Source organism: Mobula hypostoma, chromosome 5 (genome assembly GCF_963921235.1).
Source record: "Mobula hypostoma chromosome 5, sMobHyp1.1, whole genome shotgun sequence".
Classification (NCBI taxonomy): Eukaryota; Metazoa; Chordata; class Chondrichthyes; order Myliobatiformes; family Myliobatidae; genus Mobula; species Mobula hypostoma.
In genome coordinates, this window is record NC_086101.1 from 1,104,172 (window position 1) to 1,127,095 (window position 22,924).

General features: G+C 45.1%; 1 protein-coding gene across 2 annotated transcripts in view; it reads left to right on the plus strand.

Moving 5' to 3' along the window:
* The first annotated feature begins 7,418 nt into the window (after nucleotides 1-7,418).
* Nucleotides 7,419-22,924, plus strand: part of LOC134346069 (V-set and immunoglobulin domain-containing protein 1-like) — an 80,956-nt gene continuing 65,450 nt past the window's right edge. For both annotated transcript variants that reach the window (XM_063047364.1, XM_063047365.1), the window contains exon 1: nucleotides 7,419-8,037. In XM_063047364.1, the coding sequence (XP_062903434.1) occupies nucleotides 7,767-8,037 (271 nt within the window). In that variant the 5' untranslated portion in view covers nucleotides 7,419-7,766. The remainder of the gene's footprint in view (nucleotides 8,038-22,924) is intronic.

The window sequence follows — 22,924 nt, forward strand, 5'->3', positions numbered from 1 at the left end:
ATGATCAATGCCTCTCATCATCTTGTACACCTCTATCAGATCACCTCTCATCCCCCGTCGCTCCAAACAGAAAAGGCTGAGTTCACTCAACCTGCTTTCATAAGGCATGCTCCCCAATCCAGGCAACATCCTTGTAAATCTTCTCTGCACCCTTTCTATGGTCTTAACATCGTTTCTGTAATGAGGTGACCAGAACTGAGCACAGTACTCCAAGTGGGGCCTGACCAGGGTCCTATAAAGTTGTAACATTACCTCTCGGCTCTTAAACTCAACCCACAATTGACGAAGGCCAATGCACTGTATGCCTTCTTAACCACAGAGTCAACCTGCACAGCAGCTTTGAGTGTCCCAAGATCCCTCTGATCCTCCACACTGCCAAGAGTCTCACCATTCTACATTCTGCCATCATATTTGACCTATCAAAATGAACCACCTCAGACTTATCTGGGTTGACCTCCATCTGCTATTGCTCAGACTAGTTTTGCACCCTATCGATGTCCTGCTGTAAACTCTGACAGCCCTCCACACTATCCACAACACCCCCAACAACAGCAAATTTACTAACCCATCCCTCCAGTTCCTCATCTAGGTCATTTATAAAAATCTTGAAGAGAAGGAGTCCCAGAACAGATCGTGGAGGCACTGCACTGGTGACCGAACTCCATGCAGAATACGATCTGTCTACAACCACTCTTTGCCTCCTCTGATTAAGCCAATTCTGGATCCACAAAGCAAGGTCTCCTTGGATCCCATGCCTCCTTACTTTCTCAATCAGCCTGTCATGGGGTACCTTATCAAATGCCTTGCTGAAATTCATATACACTACATCCACTGCTCTTCCTTCATCAATGTGTTTAGTCACATCCTCAAAAAATTCAATCAGGCTTGTAAGGCACGACCTGCCCTTGACAAAGATATGCTGACTATTCCTAATCATATTATGCCTCTCCAAATGTTCATAAATCCTGCCTCTCAGAATCTTTACCATGTACAGTCCAAATACTGAAGTAAAACTCACTGGATTTTAATTTCCTGGGCTATCTCCACTCCCTTTCTTGAATAAGGGAAAAACATCTGCAGCCCTCCAATTCTCCAGAAACTCTCCCGTCCCCATTGATGATGCAAAGATCATTGCCAGAGGCTCAGCAATATCTCCCTCGCCTCCCACATTAGCCTGCCGTACATCTCTTCTGGTCCCAGAGGCTTATCTAAATTGATGCTTTCCAAAAGCAGTGAAGAAGGCTAATGGAATGTTGGCCTTTATTACAAAGGGAATGGAGTACAAGAGCAAGGAAATCCTTTTGCATTTGTATAGGGCCCTGGTGAGACCACACCTGGAGTATTGTGTGCAGTTTTGGTCTCCAGGGTTAAGGAAGGACATCCTGGTGTGGAGGAGGTGCAGCATAGGTTCACTAGGTTAATTCCTGGGATGTCCGGACTGTCTTACGCAGAGAGGTTAGAGAGACTGGGCTTGTACACACTGGAATTAAGGAGATTGAGGGGGGATCTGATTGAGACATATAAGATTATTAAGGGATTGGACAAGATAGAGGCAGGAAATATGTTCCAGATGCTGGGAGAGTCCAGTACCAGAGGGCATGGTTTAAGAATAAGGGGTAGGTCATTTAGGACAGAGTTGAGGAGGAACTTCTTCTCCCAGAGAGTTGTGGAGGCCAATTCTCTGGATGCTTTCAAGAAGGAGCTAGATAGGTACCTTATGGATAGGGGAATCAAGGGTTATGGGGACAAGGCAGGAACCAGGTATTGATAGTAGATGATCAGCCATGATCTCAGAATGGCGGTGCAGGCTCAAAGGGCCGAATGGTCTACTTCTGCACCTATTGTCTATTGTCTAAAAGCTCTTTCTTCATGTCTATATGCTCAAGCTTTTCAATCAGCTGTAAGTCATCCCTACAATTGCCAAGATCCTTTTCTGTAGTGAATACTGAAGCAAAATATTCATTAAGTACCTCAGCTATCTCCTTCGGTTTCATACACATTTTAACACTGTCACACTTGATTGGCCCTATTCTCTCATGTCTTATCCTCTTGCTCTTCACGTACTTGTAGAATGCCGTGGAGTTTGCTTTATTCCTGCTTGCCAAGGCCTTCTCATGGTCCATTCTGTCTCTCCTAATTTCAGTCTTCAGCTCCTTCCTGCTAAACTTATAATCTCCTGGATCTCTATCATTACTTAGTTTTTTGAACCTTTCGTAAGCTTTTGTTTTCTTCTTGACTGAATTTTCAACTGCCTTTGTACACCACAGTTCCTGTACCCTACTATCCTTTCCCTGTCTCATGAGAACATACCTGTGCAGAATGCCACGCAAATATCCCCTGAACATTAGCCACATTTTTGCCTCACATTTCCCTGAGAACTTCAGTTCCCAATTTATGCTTCCAGTTTCCTGCCTGATAGCTTCATATTTCCCTTACTCCAAATAAACGCTTTCCTAACTCATCTGTTCCTATCCCTCTCCAATGTGAGAGTAAAGGAGATAGAATTGTGATCACTATCTCCAAAATGCTCTCCCACTGAGAGATCTGACACCTGACCAGGTTCATTTCCCAATACCAGATCAAGTACAGCCTCTCCTCTTGTAGGCTTACCTACGTAATGTGCCAGGAAACCTTCCTGAACACACCTAACAAACTCCATCCCATCTAAACCCCTCACTCTGGGAGAAGCCAATCAATATTTGTAAAATTAAAATCTCCCACCATGACAACAGTGTTATTATTACACCTTTCCAGAATCTGTCTCCCTATCTGTTTCTCGATGTCTCTGTTACTATCAGGTGGTCAATAAAAAACACCCAGTAGAGTTATTGACCCCTTCCTGTTTCCAACTTTCACCCACAGAGACTCCGTAGACAATCCCTCCATGGCATCCACCTTTTCTGCAGCCGTGACACTATCTCTGATCGACAATGCCATGCCCCCACCTCTTTTGCCTCCCTCCCTGTCCTTTCTGAAACATCTAAAGCTGGCACTCAAAGTAACCATTCCTGCCCCTGAGCCATCCAAGTCTCTGTAATGGCCACAACATCATAGCTCCAAGTACTGATCCACGCTCTAAGCTCATCCGCTTTGTTCATGATGCTTCTAAAATAGATACATCTCAAACCATTGGTCTGAGCATATCCCTTCCTTATCACCTGCCTATCCTCCCTCTCACACTGTCTCCAAGCTTTGTCCATATGTGAGCTTTCCTCTGTCTCTTCAGTTCAGTTCCCAACCCCCAGCAATTCTAGTTTAAACTCTCCCCAATAGCCTTAGCAAACCTCCCCGCTAGGATATTGGACCCCTGCGAATCAAGTGTAACCCGTCCTTTTTGTACAGGTGACGCCTGCCCCAAAAGAGGTCCCAATGATCCAGAAACCTGAATCCCTGCCCCCTGCTCCAGTCCCTCAGCCACACATTTATCCTCCACCTCACTCCATTCCTAGACTCACCGTTGCGTAGCACAGGCAGTAATCCCAAGATTACTACCTTTGAGGTCCTGCTTCTCAACTTTCTTCCGAACTCCCTATTGTCTGTTTTCAGGACCTCCTCCCTTTTCCTACCTATGTCGTTGGTAACAATATGTACTACGACCTCTGGCTGTTCACTTTCCCACTTCAGGATATCGTGGACGCAATCAGAAACATCCCAGACCCTGGCACCTGGGAGGCAAACTACCATCCGTGCTTCTTTCCTGCATCCACAGAATCGCCTGACTGACCCCCTAACTATAGAGTCTCCTATCACTACTGCCTTCTTCCTTTAATTAGGAAGGGGAAAAAAGATTATGACAGAAAACTGGCAGGGAACATAAAAACTGACTGTAAAAGCTTTTACAGATATGTGAAAAGAAAAAGATTGGTTAAGACAAATGTAGGTCCCCTACAGACAGAAACAGGTGAATTGATTATGGGGAGCAAGGACATGGCAGACCAATTGAATAACTACTTTGGTTCTGTCTTCACTAAGGAGGACATAAATAATCTTCTGGAAATAGTAGGGACAGAGGGTCCAGTGAGATGGAGGAACTGAGGGAAATACATGTTAGTAGGGAAGTGGTGTTAGGTAAATTGAAGGGATTAAAGGCAGATAAATCCCCAGGGCCAGATGGTCTGCATCCCAGAGTGCTTAAGGAAGTAGCCCAAGAAATAGTGGATGCATTAGTGATAATTTTTCAAAACTCTTTAGATTCTGGACTAGTTCCTGAGGATTGGAGGGTGGCTAATGTAACCCCACTTTTTAAAAAAGGAGGGAGAGAGAAACCAGGGAATTATAGACCGGTTAGCCTAACATCGGTGGTGGGGAAACTGCTGGAGTCAGTTATCAAAGATGTGATAACAGCACATTTGGAAAGTGGTGATATCATCGGACAAAGTCAGCATGGATTTGTGAAAGGAAAATCATGTCTGACGAATCTCATAGGATTTTTTTGAGGATGTAACTAGTAGAGTGGATAGGGGAGAACCAGTGGATGTGGTATATTTGGATTTTCAAAAGGCTTTTGACAAGGTCCCACACAGGAGATTAGTGTGCAAACTTAAAGCACACGGTATTGGGGGTAAGGTATTGATGTGGATAGAGAATTGGTTGGCAGACAGGAAGCAAAGAGTGGGAATAAACGGGACCTTTTCAGAATGGCAGGCAGTGACTAGTGGGGTACCGCAAGGCTCAGTGCTGGGACCCCAGTTGTTTATAATATATATTAATGACTTGGATGAGGGAATTAAATGCAGCATCTCCAAGTTTGCGGATGACACGAAGCTGGGTGGCAGTGTTAGCAGTGAGGAGGATGCTAAGAGGATGCAGGGTGACTTGGATAGGTTGGGTGAGTGGGCAAATTCATGGCAGATGCAATTTAATGTGGATAAATGTGAAGTTATCCACTTTGGTGGCAAAAACAGGAAAACAGATTATTATCTGAATGGTGGCCGATTAGGAAAAGGGGAGGTGCAACGAGACCTGGGTGTCATTATACACCAGTCATTGAAAGTGGGCATGCAGGTACAGCAGGCGGTGAAAAAGGCGAATGGTATGCTGGCATTTATAGCGAGCGGATTTGAGTACAGGAGCAGGGAGGTACTACTGCAGTTGTACAAGGCCTTGGTGAGACCACACCTGGAGTATTGTGTGCAGTTTTGGTCCCCTAATCTGAGGAAAGACATCTTTGCCATTGAGGGAGTACAAAGAAGGTTCACCCGATTGATTCCTGGGATGGCAGGACTTTCATATGAAGAAAGACTGGATCAACTAGGCTTATCCTCGTTGGAATTTAGAAGATTGAGGGGGGATCTGATTGAAACGTATAAAATCCTAAAGGGATTGGACAGGCTAGATGCAGGAAGATTGTTCCCGATGTTGGGGAAGTCCAGAACGAGGGGTCACAGTTTGAGGATAAAGGGGAAGCCTTTTAGGACTGAGATTAGGAAAAACTTCTTCACACAGAGAGTGGTGAATCTGTGGAATTCTCTGCCACAGGAAACAGTTGAGGCCAGTTCATTGGCTATATTTAAGAGCGAGTTAGATATGGCCCTTGTGGCTAAAGGGATCAGGGGGTATGGAGGGAAGGCTGGTGCAGGGTTCTGAGTTGGATGATCAGCCATGATAATACTGAATGGCGGTGCAGGCTCGAAGGGCCGAATGGCCTACTCCTGCACCTATTTTCTATGTTTCTATGTTTTCCCCATCCTTCTGAGCCACAGGACCAGACACGGTGCCAGAGGCACGGCCACTGCTGCTTCCCCCAGGTCGGCCATCCCCCCACAAGAGTACTCAAGGAGCAGTATTTATTTTTAAGTGGGATATTGACTCTAGTATCTGATTCTTGCCCTTCCCTCTCCTGACTGTTACCCACTTATCTGTCCCCCAAGGCCACCACCATTGCTGGCAGCCAATGCATGCACTCACCACTCTCTGTATGAAATGGGAAGGTGAAGTTACCCCTGACATCTCCTCTGTACCTACTCCAAGCACTTTAAAACTGTGCCCGCTTGTGTTAGCCATTTCAGCCCTGGGAAAAAGCCTCTGACTACCCACACGATCAATGTCTCTCATCATCTTATACACCTCTATCAGGTCACCCCTCATCCTCTGTCGCTCCAAGGAGACAAGGCCGATTTCACTCAACCTATTCTCACAAGCCATGCTCCCCAATCCAGGCAACATCCTTGTAAACCTCCTCTGCACAGCCAGACATCGATAGGATACAAAACTGGGCTGAGAAGTGACAAATGGAGTTCAACCCAGTTAAGTGTGAGGTGTTTCACTTTGGTAGGTCAAATATGATTGCAGAATGTAGTACTATTGGTCAGACTCTTGGCAGTGTGGAGGATCAGAGGAATCTTGGGGTCCGAGTCCATAGGACACTCAAAGCTGCTGTGCAGGTTGACTCTGTGGTTAAGAAGGCATACGGTGCATTGGCCTTCATCAATCGTGGAACTGAGTTTAAGAGCCGAGAGGTAATGTTGTGGTTATATAGGACCCTGGTCAGACCACACTTGGAGTACTGTGCTCAGTTCTGGTCGCCTCACTACAGGAAGGATGTGGAAGCCATAGAAAGGGTGCAGAGGAGATTTACAAGGATGTTACCTGGATTGGGGAGCATGCCTTATGAGAATAGGTTGAGTGAACTCGGCCTTTTCTCCTTGGAGCAACGGAGGATGAGAGGTGACCTGATAGAGGTGTATAAGATGATGAGAGGCATTGATCATGTGGATAGTCAGAGGCTTTTTCCCAGGGCTGAAATGGTTGTCACAAGAGGACACAGGTTTAAGGTGCTGGGGAGAAGATACAGAGGAGATGTCAGGGGTAAGTTTTTTACACAGAGGGTGGTGAGTGTGTGGAATGGGCTGCCAGTGACGGTGGTGGAGGTGGATACGATAGGGTCTTTTAATGGACTCTTGGTTAGGTATATGGAGTTTAGAAAAATAGAGGGCTGTGGGTAACCCTGGGTAATTTCTAAAGCAAGGACATGTTTGGCATAGCATGGTGGGCCGAATTGTCGATATTGTGCTGTAGGTTTTCTGTGTTTCTATCTGCATAATCACAACCTCCAACACTGACTTGTAGCTCATTTTAAGAGGCTGGTCTGACATGAAGACTTAATCACATTTAGTTCTGTGTTCTGTGTTTCGAGCACAATAATTGAGTTATCATGGTTTTTCTTAAACATAAAATGCTTCACACCGTTCTGTTTGTGAAAACCTACAGGAAGACTGTCTGTACAAAGGAATTAACACATTCGTAACACAATCCAGTCTATGGTCTGGGCCAAACCAAAGGCACTTCCGTTACTTCTCACATCCTCTTGCAATTAAACTGTTTCGAGCTGATGCTGCTCCCCAGCACAAAACCGTGACCGCAGGTGGGGAGGGGAGTGGGTAGAATAAAGAGAAAGGCAGAGGAGAGGTAGCAAGTAGTTAGGGATGAAGTGAAAGAGCAGAGTGAGGGGAGGGGATGAGGAAAAGGTGAGAGAGAGAGAGGCAGTGAGAGAATGGGAGAGAGAAATGGAGAGAGAGAGTGTGAGAGGGAGAGATGGAGAACATAAGATATAGGAGCAGGAGTAGGCCATCTGCCCATCAAGCCTGCTCTTCTGTTCAATGGGATCATGGCTGATGAAAGAGCGGGACAGCGTGAGAGAGAGAGGGGCAGGAGAGAGAGAGTGCGATTGGATAAGGGATGATAAATGACTACATACAGTAGGGAAGTGAGTATGATTGTGAAGTGTGAAGGAAGAGAGTTGGAGAGAGAGGAAGGGAAGAAGAGGTATGGGAAATACTATCAACAGAGTAAGAAAGAGGCAGGAAGAAAGGGAGGACAATTGCTATGGGTCCCGGACAGAACATACTTTGAGCTTGTCCACGCCCTGTAGTGAAGTGACAGCAACAGTCTCGCACACTGCCCACAGCTGTGGATTTCCTCAGAGCAACCCAGGTCTGCCTGATAACGTTCACCCACTGCTATTTCACATTGAGATTGTTGGAAGCTACAGCATGAGGCTGCTGCTAATCACAGCAGTGTTGCTCATTTTTCTAACAGGTAAGTGGGCTTTGAGATTTTTTAGCTTGCAGGAGGGCGAGTTACTTTTAATGTAAAGTGGACAGTGAACTTCGCTCAAGTTCTGTACACATCCATGAGGAACTCTGAATCCGAGTCAACGCACAATGGGAGGGTGTTTGTTGGGACAGGGAAACGCTGTTTGTCAGAATGGAGGCTGCTTACTGGAGGTGTGCCACAGGGCTGGATGTTAGATTCCTGTTACTTGCTGTCTATATAAAAGAGTAGGATGCAAATATTGCATTGTTAAAGAGGGACAAAATCATGAAGGGTGATGAATATAGCACTGAAGGTGTTATATTTGAATGCACACAGTACACATAGGAAGGTAGATGAACTTGTAGCACAGACACAAATTGGCATGTATGACATTGTGCTCATCACTGAATCGTGGCTGAAAGAACATAAAACATAGAATAGTACAGCACATTACAGGACCTTCGGCCCACAATGTTGTGCCAACCCTCAAACCCTGCCTCCCATATAATCCCCCACCTTAAATTCCACCATATACTTGCCTAGTAGTCTCTTAAACTTCACTAGTGTATCTGCCTCCACCACTGACTCAGGCAGTGCATTCCACACACCAACCACTCTCTGAGTAAAAAACCTTCCTCTAATATCCCCCTTGAACTTCCCACCCCTTACCTTAAAGCCATGTCCTCTTGTATTGAGCAGTGGTGCCCTGGGGAAAAGGCGCTGGCTATCCACTCTATCTATTCCTCTTGTTATCTTGTACACCTCTATCATGTCTCCTCTCATCCTCCTTCTCTCCCATCCTCCTTCTCTCCAAAGAGTAAAGCCCCAGCTCCCTTAATCTCTGATAAAGAAGATTATAGCTGGGAGCTTAATGTCCCAGGATACACATTGTTTCAAAAGGACAGGCAGGTAGCCAGAAGGGTTGGTGGAGCTTGGTGGGTGAAAAATGAAATCAGATCATTAGAAAAAGGTGATATTGGGTCAGACGGTGATGAATCATTGTGTATAGAGCTACGGAACTGCAAGGGTAAAAAGACCCTGATGGGAGTTGTATACAGATCCCAAAACAGTAGAAAGGATGTGGTCCACAAATTACAATGGGAGATAGAGAAAGCATGCCAAGAGGGCAACGTTACAATAGTCATAAGGATTTTAATATGCACGTAGATTGGGAAAATCAGCTTGGTGCTGGATTCCAAGAGGGGGATTTTTAGGGTGCCTACGAGATGGCTTTTTAGAGCAGCTCCTGGCTGAGCCCACGAGGGGATCAGCTGTTCAGACCTCCAAACAGTAGTAAGAATGTGGGCTACAAATTACAGTGGCAGATATAAAATGCATGTTAAAAAGGGTAATGTTACAATAGTTTCATGGGGGACTTCAATGCACTGATAGATTAGAAAATCAGATTGGTGTCAGAATCCAGGAGGAGGAATTTGTAGAATGCCTATGAGATGGCTTTTTTAGAGCAGCTTGTGGTTAAACCCACTAGGGGATCAGCTATTCTGGATTGGATGTTATGCAGTGACAGAGGATGAGAGGTGACCGGATCGAGGTGTATAAGATGATGAGGGGCATTGATCGTGTGGATAGCCAGAGGCTTTTTCCCAGGGCTGAAATGGCTAGCATGAGAGGGCATAGTTTGGAAAGAGGTACCGAGGGGATGTCAGGGGTAAGTTTTTCACACAGAGTGTGGTGGCTGTGTGCAATGCACTGCCGGCAGCAGTGGTGAACGTGGATACAATAGGGTCTTTTAACAGTCTCTAGGATAGGTACATGGAGCTTAGTGAAATAGATGGCTATGCACGAGGGAAACTCTAGGCAGTCTCTAGAGTGGGTTACATGGTCGGCACAACACTGTGGTCAGGGGAGCCTGTATTCAGTCATGATTGAATGGCGGAGCAGACTCGATGGGCCAGATGACCTAATTCTGCTCCTATGCCTTATCGTCTTATGGTCTTATTTCTAATATGATAACCCTTTCATCTCCGGAATTATTCCATGAACCTCCCCTGAACCCTCACCAATGACAGCACATATTTCCTTAGATGAGGAGACCAAAACTGTTCACAATACTCAATACGAGGCCTCACCAGTACTTTAAAGCCTCAACATCCCATCCCTGCTCTTGTATTCTCAACCTCTTGAAATGAATGCTTTCATTGCATTTGCCCTCGGGCAGGATTCTCTAAAATTAATCTGCAGGTTGTTGGTGGTGAGGAAGGCGAATATAATGGAAACTTAGAAAACCTGCAGCAAATACAGGCCCTTTGGCCCAAAAAGCTGTGCCGAACATGTCCTTACCACCTCTTAAAAGACCCTATCGTATTCGTCTCCACCACCATCGCCGGCAGCCCATTCCACACACTCACCACTCTCTGAGTGAAAAACATACCCCTGACATCTCCTCTGTACCTACTTCCAAACACCTTAAAACTGCGCCCTCTCGTGCTAGACATTTCAGCCCTGGGAAAAAGCCTCTGACTATCCACACGATCAATGCCCCTCATCACCTTGTACAACTCTATCAGGTCACCTCTCATCCTCCGTTGCTCCAAGGAGAAAAGGCTGAGTTCACTCAATCTGTTCTCATAAGGCATGCTCCCCAATCCAGGCAACATCTTGGAAATCTCCTCTGCACTTTTTCTTTAGTTTCCACATCCTTCCTGTAGTGAGGCGATCAGAACTGAGCACAGTCCTCCAAGTGGGGTCTGACCAGGGTCCTATATAGCTGCAACATTACCTCTCAGCTCCTGAATTCAATCCCACGATTGATAAAGACCAATACACCGTATGCCTTCTTAACCACAGAGTCAACCTGCATAGCAGCTTTGAGTGTCCTATGGACTCCGACCCCAAGATCCCTCTGATCCTCCACACTGCCAAGAGTCTTACCATTAATACTATATTCTGCCATCATATGTGACCTACCAAAATGAACCACTTCACACTTATCTGTGTTGAACTCCATCTGCCACTTCTCAGCACACTCTTGTATCTTATCTCCAATTCCTCATCCAGGTCATTTATGAAAATCACAAAGAGTAAGAGTCCCAGAACAGATCCGTGAGGCATATCACTCGTCATCGACCTCCATGCAGAATATGACCCGTCCACAACCACTCTTTGCCTTCTGAGGGCAAGACAGTTCTGGATCCACAAAGCAATGTCCCCTTGGATCCCATGCCTCCTTACTTTCTCAATAAGCTTTGCATGGAGTACCTTATCAAATACTTTGCTGAAATCCATATGCACTACATCTACTGCTCTTCCTTCATCCATGTGTTTAGTCACATCCTCAAAAAATTCAATCAGGCTTGTAAGGCACGACCTGCCTTTGACAAAGCCATGCCGACTATCCCTAAATATTGTATCATTTTTTAATGCATGTATTACTAAATGACAATAAAAGAGGACTGCGTGTCTTCTTAACTAATTATATTATGCCTCTCCAAATGTTTATAAGCCCTGCCTCTCAGGATCTTCTAGATGGATGTTAGCATTCATTTTGAGAGGATTAGAGTATAAAAGCAGAGCTTGGATTACTGTGAGCAGATTTGGATCCCTTATCTGAGAATGTTGCTGAAACTGGAGAGGGTTGAAAGGAGGTTCACAAAAATGATACTAAGACTGAATGTCTTGTCGTATAAAGAGTGTTTGATGGTTCTGGGTCTGTATTCAGCTAAATTCAGAGGAATGAGGGGTGAACTAATTGAAATCTATTGAATGGCTTTGATAGAGTGGATGTGAAGAGGATGTTTCCTGTGGTGGGAGAGTCTAAGGCCAGAGGACATGGTCTCAGAATAGAGGGGTGTCCTTTTAGGGGGGAGATGAGGAGGAATTTCTTTAGCCAGAAGGTGGTGAATCTGTGGAATTCATTGCCACAGGCAGCTGTGGAGCCCAAATCTTTATGTATATTTAAGGCAGAGGGTGATAGATTTTTGATTGGTTAGTGCATGAAGGGATATGGGAGAAGGAAGGAGACTGGGGCTATAAAAAATGGCTCAGCCATGATGAAATGGTGCAGCAGACTTGATGGGCCAAATGGCCTAATTCTGCTTCTGTACCTTATGGTCTTAATTCATTGACAACACAGGTGGATAGCAAAGATGAAAAATTCTGCAGATGCTGGAAATCCAAAGCAACACACACAAAATGCCGGAGGAACTCAGCAGGCCGGGCATGGTCTTAAAATTTCAGCACCACATTATGGGCCGAAGGGCCAGTACCTCCCTATTCTACACCCACCGTTCTCTGGGTGAAGAAGTTGCCCTTACTTCCAGTTTACAGTTTCCCCCTCTCATCTTAAATAAACCACTGCTGTCTAGTTTTTGATTCCTGAAATCTGGGGAAAAAGACTGTGCATTATCTTTATCTATCCCCTCATAAGACCATAAGACATAGGGGCAGAATTAGGCCATTCAGCCCATCAAGACTGCTCCACCATTCCATCATGGCTGATCCCAGATCCCACTCACTCCCATACACCTGCCTTCTCGCCATATTCTTTGATGCCCTGATCGATCAGGAAACGATCGACTTCCACCTTAAACATACGCATGGACTTGGCCTCCACTGCAGTCTGTGGCAGAGCATTCCACAGTTTTACAACTCTCTGATTAAAAATTTCCTCCTTACCTCTGTTCTAAAGGGTTACCCCTCAATTTTGAGACTGTGCCCTTTAGTGCTGGATTCCCCACCATGCAAAACATCCTCTCCACATCCACCCTATCTAGTCCTTTCAACATTCTGTAGGTTTCAATGAGATCCCCCCATGCATTCTTCTAAATTCCAGTGAGTACAGGCCCAAAGCTGCCAAACACTCCTCATGTATTTTAGTAGTAGAAATAAATGTGTGGACTATTTTATAAACGGGGAGAAAATCCAGGAATCTGAGATGCAAAGGGACTTGGGAGTCCTCGTGCAGATCACCCTGAAGATTAATTGCAGGCTGAGTCTGTGATGAGGAAGGCAAATGCCATGTTAATATTCATTTCAGGAAGTTTAGAATACAAGAGCAGGGATGTGATGCTGAGGCTTTCTAAGTCACTGGTGAGGCCTCACCTTGAACATTGTGAACAGTTTTGGGCCCCTCATCTTAGAAAAAATGTGCTGACATTGGAGAGGGTCCAGAGGAGGTTCACAAGGATGATTCCAGCAATGAAAGGGTTATCATATTAGGAACATTTTGATGTCTCTGGGTCTGTACTCAGTGGAATTCAGAAAGATGAGGGGGGAATCTCATTGAAACCTTTCGAATGGTGAAAGGCCCAGACAGAGTAGATGTGGAAAGGATGTTTTCCATGGTGGAGGAGTCCAGGACAAGAGGGTACAGCCTCAGGATAGAGGGGCACCCTTTCAAAACAGAGATACCGAGAAATTTCTTCAGCCAGAGGGTGGTGAATTTTGGGAATTTGTTGCCACGTGCAGCTGTGGAGGCCAGGTCATTGGGTGCACTAAGGCAGAGATCGATAGGTTCGTGATTGGACATGCCATCATAGGTTACAGGGAGAAGGCCGGGAACTGGGGTTGAGGAGGAGATAGAAGACAGGATCAGCCATGATTGAATGGTGGAGCAGACTTGATGGGCCAGATGGCCTAATTCTGCTCCCATGTGTTATGGTCTTATGGTCTTATGGTCTTATGGGCTTATAGGTTAACTCATTCATCCCTGGATCAGTGTCATGAATCTGCCCTGGACTCTCTCCAATGACAACACATCCTTTCAGAGATATGGGGCTCAAGATTGTTGACAATGCTCCAAGTGTGGCCTGACTAGTGTTTTATTATCTCCTTGTTTTTAATCTGGCTGTGCTGGATTGGGTGTTATGCAATGATCCGGAGGTGATAAGAGAACTTCAGGTTAAGGAACCCCTAGAGATCAGAATATAATTGAGTTCACATTGCAATTTGAGAGGGAAAAATTAATATCCAATGTGTCAGTATTTCAGCAGAATAAAGGAAATTACAATGGCATGAGAGGGGAGCTGGTCGATGTTGACTGGAAAGGGACATTTGCAGGAAGGACAGCAGAGCAGCAATAGCTGGAGTTTCTGCGAAAAATGAGGGAAGTGCAAGACAGATATATTCCAAGTAAGAAGATACTTTCAAAGGGAAGAAGGACACATCCGTGGCTGACAAGTGAAGTCAGAGCCAAAGTAAAAGCAAAAGAGAGGGCATTCAAGGGGAAGATAGAGGATTGGGAAGCTTTTAAAAACTTGCAGAAGGAAGCTAAGAAGGTCATCAGTAAGGAAAAGATGAATTATGAAAGGAAGTGGTGACTAATATCAAAGAAGATAATGAAAGCTTTTTTAAGTATATACAGGGTGAAACAGAATTGAGGGTAGATATAGGACCAATACAAAATGACGCTGGACATATTGTAATGAGAGATGCAGAGATGGCAGAGGAACTGAATGTGTATTTTGCATCGGTTTTCACAGTAGAAGATGTCTGCAGTACACCGGACATTCAAGAGTGTCAGGGAAGTGAAGTTTGTGCAGTGAAAATTAAGACTGAGAAGATGCTCAGAAAGCTTAATCGTTTGAGGGCGGATAAATCTCTTGGACATGATGGAATGCACCCTCGGGTTCTGAAGGAAGTAGCTGGAGAAACTGCGGAGGCGTTAACGATGATCTTTCAAGAATCACAGAAACATAGAAAACCTACAGCGCAATACAGATCCTTCGGGCACAAAGCTGTGCCGAACATGTACTTACCTTAGAAATCACCCAGGGTTACCCATAGCCCTCTATTTTTCTAAGCTCCATGTACCTATCCAGGGGTCAGTTAAAAGACCCTATCATTTCCGCCTCCACCTCCGTCACCGGCAGCCCATTCTATGCACTTATCACTCTCTGTGTAAAATACTTATTAACCATAGAAAGCACAGCACAGAAACAGGCCTTTTGGCCCTTCTTGGCTGTGCCGAACCATTTTCTGCCTAGTCCCACTGACCTGCACACGGACCATATCCCTCTATACACCTCCCATCCATGTATCTGTCCAATTCATTCTTAAATGTTAAAAAAGAACCCGCATTTACCACCTCATCTGACAGCTCATTCCATACTCCCACCACTCTCTGTGTGAAGAAGCCTCCCCTAATGTTCCCTTTAAACTTTTCCCCCCTCACCCTAAACCCATGTCCTCTGGTTTTTTCCTCCCCTTGCCTCAGTGGAAAAAGCCTGCTTGCATTCACTCTATCTATACCCATCATAATTTTATATACCTCTATCAAATCTCCCCTCATTCTCCTACGCTCCAGGGAATACAGTCCTAACCTATTCAACCTTTCTCTGTAACTGAGTTTCTCAAGTCCCGGCAACATCCTTGTAAACCTTCTCTGCACTCTTTCAACCTTATTTATATCCTTCCTGTAATTTGGTGACCAAAACTGAACACAATACTCCAGATTCAGCCTCACCAATGCCTTATACAACCTCATCATAACATTCCAGCTCTTATACTCAATACTTCGATTAATAAAGGCCAATGTACCAAAAGCTCTCTTTACGACCCTATCTACCTGTGACAACACTTTTAGGGAATTTTGTATCTGTATTCCCAGATCCCTCTGTTCCACTGCACTCCTCAGTGCCTTACCATTAACCCTGTATGTTCTACGTTGGTTTGTCCTTCCAACGTGCAATACCTCACACTTGTCAGTATTAAACTCCATCTGCCATTTTTCAGCCCATTTTTCCAGCTGGTCCAAGTCCCTCTACCAATTTGTCAGGCAGGATTTCCCTTTACAGAAACCATGCAGACTTTGACTTAGTTTATCATCAGTCTCATTAGTTTATCATTAGTCTCATTATCATTTGTCTAACCACATCCTTAATAATAGACTCCAACACTTCTGTAACCACTGAGGTTGGACTAACTGGCCTACAATCTCATTTCTTTTGCCTTCATGATTTTATACATATCTCTGTAGATTCACCCGTCAGTCTCGTACATCTTAAGGAATAAAGTTTCAGTCTGCCCAACCTCTCCAAACAGCAGGCTCTCAAGTCCTGGTTACATTCTTCTTTACACTTTTTCCAGCTTAATGTAGCTTTCTTGTAACAGGGTAAGCATAACTGTGCACAATACTTCATGTTGTACAACTGTTACATAGTGTTCCATCTCTTGCACTGAGTGCCCTGACTGATAAAAGCCATTCTGCCTTCATCCAGGGCACTACAGAAAGGAAGGGATATGGGGGTAGGCAAAAACTATTCACAATCTTGTTGATTAATAGAATAAGCTCAACGGCCAGAATGGCCACTGTCTGCTCCTATCTTTCATGTTTTTACACATCAAAGTGGAATCCATTGTAAATTTGAAGCAAATAAACAAAAGTGAAAAATATGTCTGTCTGCATAAAAACAGGAAGATAGAAATCAGTCATCAATGCACTGGACCAAAAGTTGACAGAGGAATCCTGAGCAAAAAGGGACTTTTCTCACAAACAGCAGTCTGGTTCTCACAGCTAAACTTTCCATTTGCAGGAAGCAAATAGATTTGGAGAAGTTGTTCAATATGAGGATGTATTTAACCACATTAAGAGTTAGTAGAGGGGAATTTGTCGGATCTCTGTTCAAACAGAAGTGAATAGCATTCAGGTCATACTGGAATGGAATGGAGGTGCAGAGGGATTGGATCAGTGATGTTACAGATACTGCAGATGCTACAGATGAAAATGGGAAAAGACAAGAGGAAGGGAGAAAGAATAACATCAAGGCTGGATTTTGGTTGGAGGAAAAAATCAAGGTCAAGTTCTAGTTTATTGTCATCTTGCTGTACATATATACAACCAAATGAAACAATGTTCCTCTGGACCACAGTGCACCCACAAAACAAGACTCACACACAACACATAAAGCAAAATATTACCACAAATATTTGTGGTGGTGGTTGCAGGTATTCATTAGTGTCACAGCCCGAGTCCTGATGATCCTGTATCTTCTCCCTGACAGCAGTGGCTCAAAAGGGTTGTGGGTGGGACGGCTGGATTCTCAACAATACTTCGGTCTCTTTGTCGACAACACTTCTGGTAAATGTCACAACTGTGAGGAGAGAAACCCTGGTGAGCCTCCGGTGGGATTGTGCGGCGTAGTGCCTTGCAGTTTCTGTACCACACAAGGATGCAGCCAGAAAGGGGACTCCCAATGACGTTCCAGTAGAAAGTTGTTAGAATGGGAGTGGGGAGCCTTGCATACCTCATTCTTCTCAGATTGTAGCTGCCTCTGTGCCTTCTTGACTAGTGAGGATGTATTGTGGGTTTAGGTTAGATCATCCATTATGTGCACACCAAGGAACTTTGTGCTCTTCACTCTCCCCACGGGAGACCATGGATGTGCAATGGAGAGTGTCTGACCTGTGCCTTCATCTCTTTTGCCTCGTCAATGTTGAGACTCAGGTTGTTGTTCTCACACCATTTGACAAGCCTCTTTCTCTTCTTTTTGCATGCTGATAAGATCATTAGGGGACTTGATGACACAGTTTGACCTGGATCTGGCAGTGCAGCCATGAGTCAGTAGCGTTAACAGCGGTGGCTGAACACACACTCCTGGGGTCACCAGTGTTCATTGTGATGGAGCTTGAGGTGTTGCTGCCAACTCAAACTGATTGGGGTCTTTCCATCATGAAGTCCAAGATCCAGTTACAGAGAGGGGAGCTGAGTCCCAGTGAGGACAATTTAACCAGCACTCTCTGAGGGATGATCATGGTAAACAGCGAGCTGAAGTTGATGAACATAACCCTGGCACATGAGGCATTGTTGTCTAGGTGGGGCAGGATGGCATGGAATGCTGAGGCTATGCCATCATCGGTGATCTGGTTTGAGCAGTAGGTGAACTGGAAAGGGTCCAATGTAACTGGAAGGTGGGATTTTACATAATCCATTACCAGCCGCTCAGAGCACTTCATGATTATTGAAATCAGTGCCATAGGGGATAATTGTTTAGTCCAGTTCCTATCACTCCCTTGGGCACTGGAATGATACTGGCTCCCCTGAAGCCTGCAGACCATTTCAAAGAGATATTAAAGATCTCTAAAGCTGGGCTGCACAGTTCATCAACACCTAACCAGGCATCTTGTCCAGCCCCACAACTTTGTGTGGGTTTACCTGACGAGGACCCTCCTCACCATGGCTGTAGCCAGCCAGGGTGCCAGTTCCTCAGGAAGAGAGGGGGTTTTACCCTATGTCACATCACTCAATGTATCAAATTATGTATAGAAAACATTCAACCTATCGGAAAGGTTGACATGCAAAATGGACTTGTAATCGGTTATAGCTTGTATACCTTGCGTGTACCTTATGTCCCTGGTGCACAAAGGTATCTGTGAACTTTCTGTGAGTAGTCCTGCTTTGCCTTCCTGATGGCCCGGGAGCTCTCGTTGACCTTAGGGTCATCCTGGCTACCAATCTGAAGGCAGCATCCTAAGCCTCTGCTATCAGCCATGGTTTCTGGTTTGCTCTGGCAATGTAGTGTTTAATCACAGTAACATTCTCAATGCATGACTTACGAGTCAAGCAACTCATAATCCTTGCTTTATTCTGTCTTTGACTTCCCTCAACTATGGCTGTCTCATCCTCCCTTTAGACCTTCCGAATTTCTCCCAGAAACTCCAGTCATTGCTGTTCCCAACAATTTTTTTATATCATGGATGCCATGGATGTTCCATGGATCACAGGCTGGGAACCTTTGCTTTATTCTGATCGTCCCTGTGTATTCCTGGTGTCAAGGGGGAATAAAGGGATCTGTGAATATATGATTTTTTGAAATTGGTGCTACAGGCAGATAAGGTCTAAGAGAGAACTTTTGGCACATTGCACTTCATAAATCAAATTATTGTGTGCAGAAGTTGGGATGTTATATTGAAGTTATGTAAGATATTGGTGAGGCTTAATTTGGATGTTGCTGTGCAGACTATTTTACAAATGCGGAGAAAATCAAAGAATCTGAGTTGCAAAGGGGCTCGGGAGTCCTTGTGCAGAAAGAGCTAAAGGTTAACTTGCAGCTTGACTCCGTGGTGAGGAAGGCAAATGCAATGCTAGTTTTCCTTTCAAGAGCAGGGATGTGATGCTGAGGCCTTATGAGGCACTGGGGAGGCCTCACCTTGAGTATGTGAACAGGTTTGGGCTCCTCATCTAAGAAAAAATGTACTGGCATTGGAGAGGGTCCAGAGGTCTGGGTCTGTACTTGCTGGAACTTAGAAGGATGACGAGGGAATCTCATTTAAACCTTCTGAATGTTGAAAGACAGAGTAGATGTGGAAAAGATGTTTCACATTTTTTGGGGAGTGTAGACCAAAAGGGCACAGCCTCAGGGTAGAGGGGTGTCCTTTTAAAACAGATGTGGAGAAATTTCTTTTGCCAAAAGGTGGTGAGTTTGTGGAATTTGTGGAGGCCAGAATGTTGGGTGTATTTAAGGCAGAGCCTGATGGTTCTTGATTGGACACGGCATCAAAGGTTACGGGGAGAATGCCAAGGAGTGGGGCTGAGGAGGGGAAAGAAAAGATCAGCCATGATTGAACGGTGGAGAAGACTCGATGGGCCAGATGGCTTAATTCTGCTCCTATGTCTTATGGTCTTATGAGAGGAGCTTCTTTACAGAGGCTGGTGAGCAGTTGAAATGAGCTGTCAACACATGGGGTGGATGCAGGATCAATTTCAACATTTAAAAGAAATTTGGATGAGTAGGTGGACAGAGTGGTGGAGGATTATGGTCCAGGTGCAGGTCGATGGGACAGTTCGGCAGACTAGATGGGCCAAATAGCCTGTTTCTGCTGAAGAATCGGGTTTATTAGCACTGGGATGTCGTGAAATTTGTTAACTTAGCAGCAGCAGTTCAATACAATACATGATAATATAGAAAGAGAAAAATAAAAAAATAAATGAGGGAATCAATTACAGTAAGTGTATGTATATTCAATAGTGCGAAAACAGAAATAATATGTATTTTTTAAAAAGTGAGGTAGTGTTCAAAGATTCAATGTCCATTTAGAAATCGGATGGTAGAGGGGAAGAAGCATGTTCCTGAATCGCTGAGTGTGTGCCTTCGGGCTTCTGTACCTCCTCCCTGATGGTAACAGTGAGAAGAGGAATACAGCATTGAGAATAGCACTCTATCACTCTGTTCCTTTGCCCAGAGTAAAAGTCAGCGACAACCAAAGAACCCAAGGCCTGATGTATGTACTTGGGATTTCCCGTCGACAGCACAATCAGAGTTACGGAGCCAACAGCTTAGATTTAAGTTGAAAGCTACAGTTTGGCATTTTCAGATCAATTCAGTGCAGTCAGATCTTATCATAGTATTGAAAGTATACAAATACAATGACAGTGGGTGACCTTCTGAAATCTCACTGTCGACATAGTGCCGGGAGTTAACCAGTGGACCTCAACCCATTTGATTAGATTATTAGATTATGAGGACACGCAGTCCTCTTTTATTGTCATTTAGTAATGCATGCATTAAGAAATGATACAATATTTCCTCCGGTGTGATAGTGGGGTACCGCAAGGCTCAGTGCTGGGACCCCAGTTGTTTACAATATATATTAATGACTTGGATGAGGGAATTAAATGCAGCATCTCCAAGTTTGCGGATGACACGAAGCTGGGTGGCAGTGTTAGCAGTGAGGAGGATGCTAAGAGGATGCAGGGTGACTTGGATAGGTTGGGTGAGTGGGCAAACTCATGGCAGATGCAATTTAATGTGGATAAATGTGAAGTTATCCACTTTGGTGGCAAAAATAGGAAAACAGATTATTATCTGAATGGTGGCCGATTAGGAAAAGGGGAGGTGCAACGAGACCTGGGTGTCATTATACACCAGTCATTGAAAGTGGGCATGCAGGTACAGCAGGCGGTGAAAAAGGCGAATGGTATGCTGGCATTTATAGCGAGAGGATTCGAGTACAGGAGCAGGGAGGTACTACTGCAGTTGTACAAGGCCTTGGTGAGACCACACCTGGAGTATTGTGTGCAGTTTTGGTCTCCTAATCTGAGGAAAGACATCTTTGCCATAGAGGGAGTACAAAGAAGGTTCACCAGATTGATTCCTGGGATGGCAGGACTTTCATATGAAGAAAGACTGGATCAACTAGGCTTGTACTCGTTGGAATTTAGAAGATTGAGGGGGGATCTGATTGAGACGTATAGGATCCTAAAGGGATTGGACAGGCTAGATGCAGGAAGATTGTTCCCGATGTTGGGGAAGTCCAGAACGAGGGGTCACAGTTTGAGGATAGAGGGGAAGCCTTTTAGGACCGAGATTAGGAAAAACTTCTTCACACAGAGAGTGGTGAATCTGTGGAATTCTCTGCTCCAGCAAACTGTTGAGGCCAGTTCATTGGCTATGTTTAAGAGGGAGTTAGATATGGCCCTTGTGGCTACGGGGATCAGGTGGTATGGAGGGAAGGCTGGGGCGGGGTTCTGAGTTGGATGATCAGCCATGATCATAATAAATGGCGGTGCAGGCTCGAAGGGCCGAATGGCCTACTCCTGCACCTATTTTCTATGTTTCTATGTTTCTATGTAAAACACAGGACAGACCAAGACTGAAAAAACTAACAAAACCACGTAATTATAACATATAGTTACAACAGTGCAACAATACCATAACTTGATGTAGAACAGGCCATGACACAGTAAAAAAGTTCAAAGTCTCTCGAAAGTCCCACATCTCACGCAGACAGGAGAAGGAAGAAAACTCTCCCTGCCATGCCCGACCACAGTCCAACTCTGAGTCATCCGAAAACTTCGAGCCTCCGATCAGCCCTCCGAAACCGAGTACCGAGCACCATCTTTGCCGAATGCTTTGACCTCAGCCTCGATCGCCAGCAGCAGGCAAAGCCGGGGATTTTGGGGCCTTCCCTCCGGAGATTCTGGATCGCACAGTAGCAGCAGCAGCGAACCGGGCATTTCAGAAATTTCCAGATGTTCCTCTGTGCCTTCTCACATCTGTCTCCATTAAATCAGAATTGTGCACGATTCCACCTCTTATTCCACAAGCATTTTCATTCAGTCATTCCACCTTCTTCACTGTTCCCATTTACTCCTCCTCTTACATAGATCCGTCCTATTAAATCATCCCATTGCAGCACCTTCCATTCCATAGCCCTGTGTCCCACTTTCATCTTCCCCCATTCCACAGATGCTGCTCCTGGTCTGTCGGAGCCCCCACCCCTCTGCTTCCTGTCTCACAAAAACTGCTCCATTCCACAGATACTGCTCCTGGACCCACTGGACCCCCCCCTCTGCTTTCTAGCCCATTAAAATATTCCCCATTCTACAGATGCTGCACCTGGCCCCACGGCTTCCTGTCCCGTGACCCCCACCCCACAATACCTCTATCTGTCAGACACCATGTCCTTCTGAATCCTATTGTCACACACTGCACCATCCCCCTCACGTTAGACAGACTCCTCTCATTCTCAGTCTCAATGCTAGGGAGAAAGCTTTTTCAAGTACATTAAAAAATTGAAGAGAGAGGAGGGTGGATATCGGACCTATAGAAAATGAGGCTGGAGAAATAATAATGGGGGATAAGGAGATGGCAGATGAACTAAATGAGTATTTTGCATCAATTTTCACTGTGGAAGACACTAGCAGTGTGCCTGATGTTGTGTGAAGGAAGAGAAGTGGGTGCAGTTACTGTTACAGGAGAGAAGATACTCAAAAAGCTGAAAGACCTAAAGGTACATTAGTCACCCAGACCAGATGAACTGCACCCTAGGGTTCTGAAAGTGGTGGCGGTAGAGATTGTGGTGGCATTAGTAATGATCTTTCAAGAATCATTGGACTCTGACGTGGTTCGGGAGGACGGAAAATTGCAAACGTCACTCCACTCTTTAAGAAAGGAGGAAGGCAGCGGAAAGGAAACTATAGACCAGTTAGCCT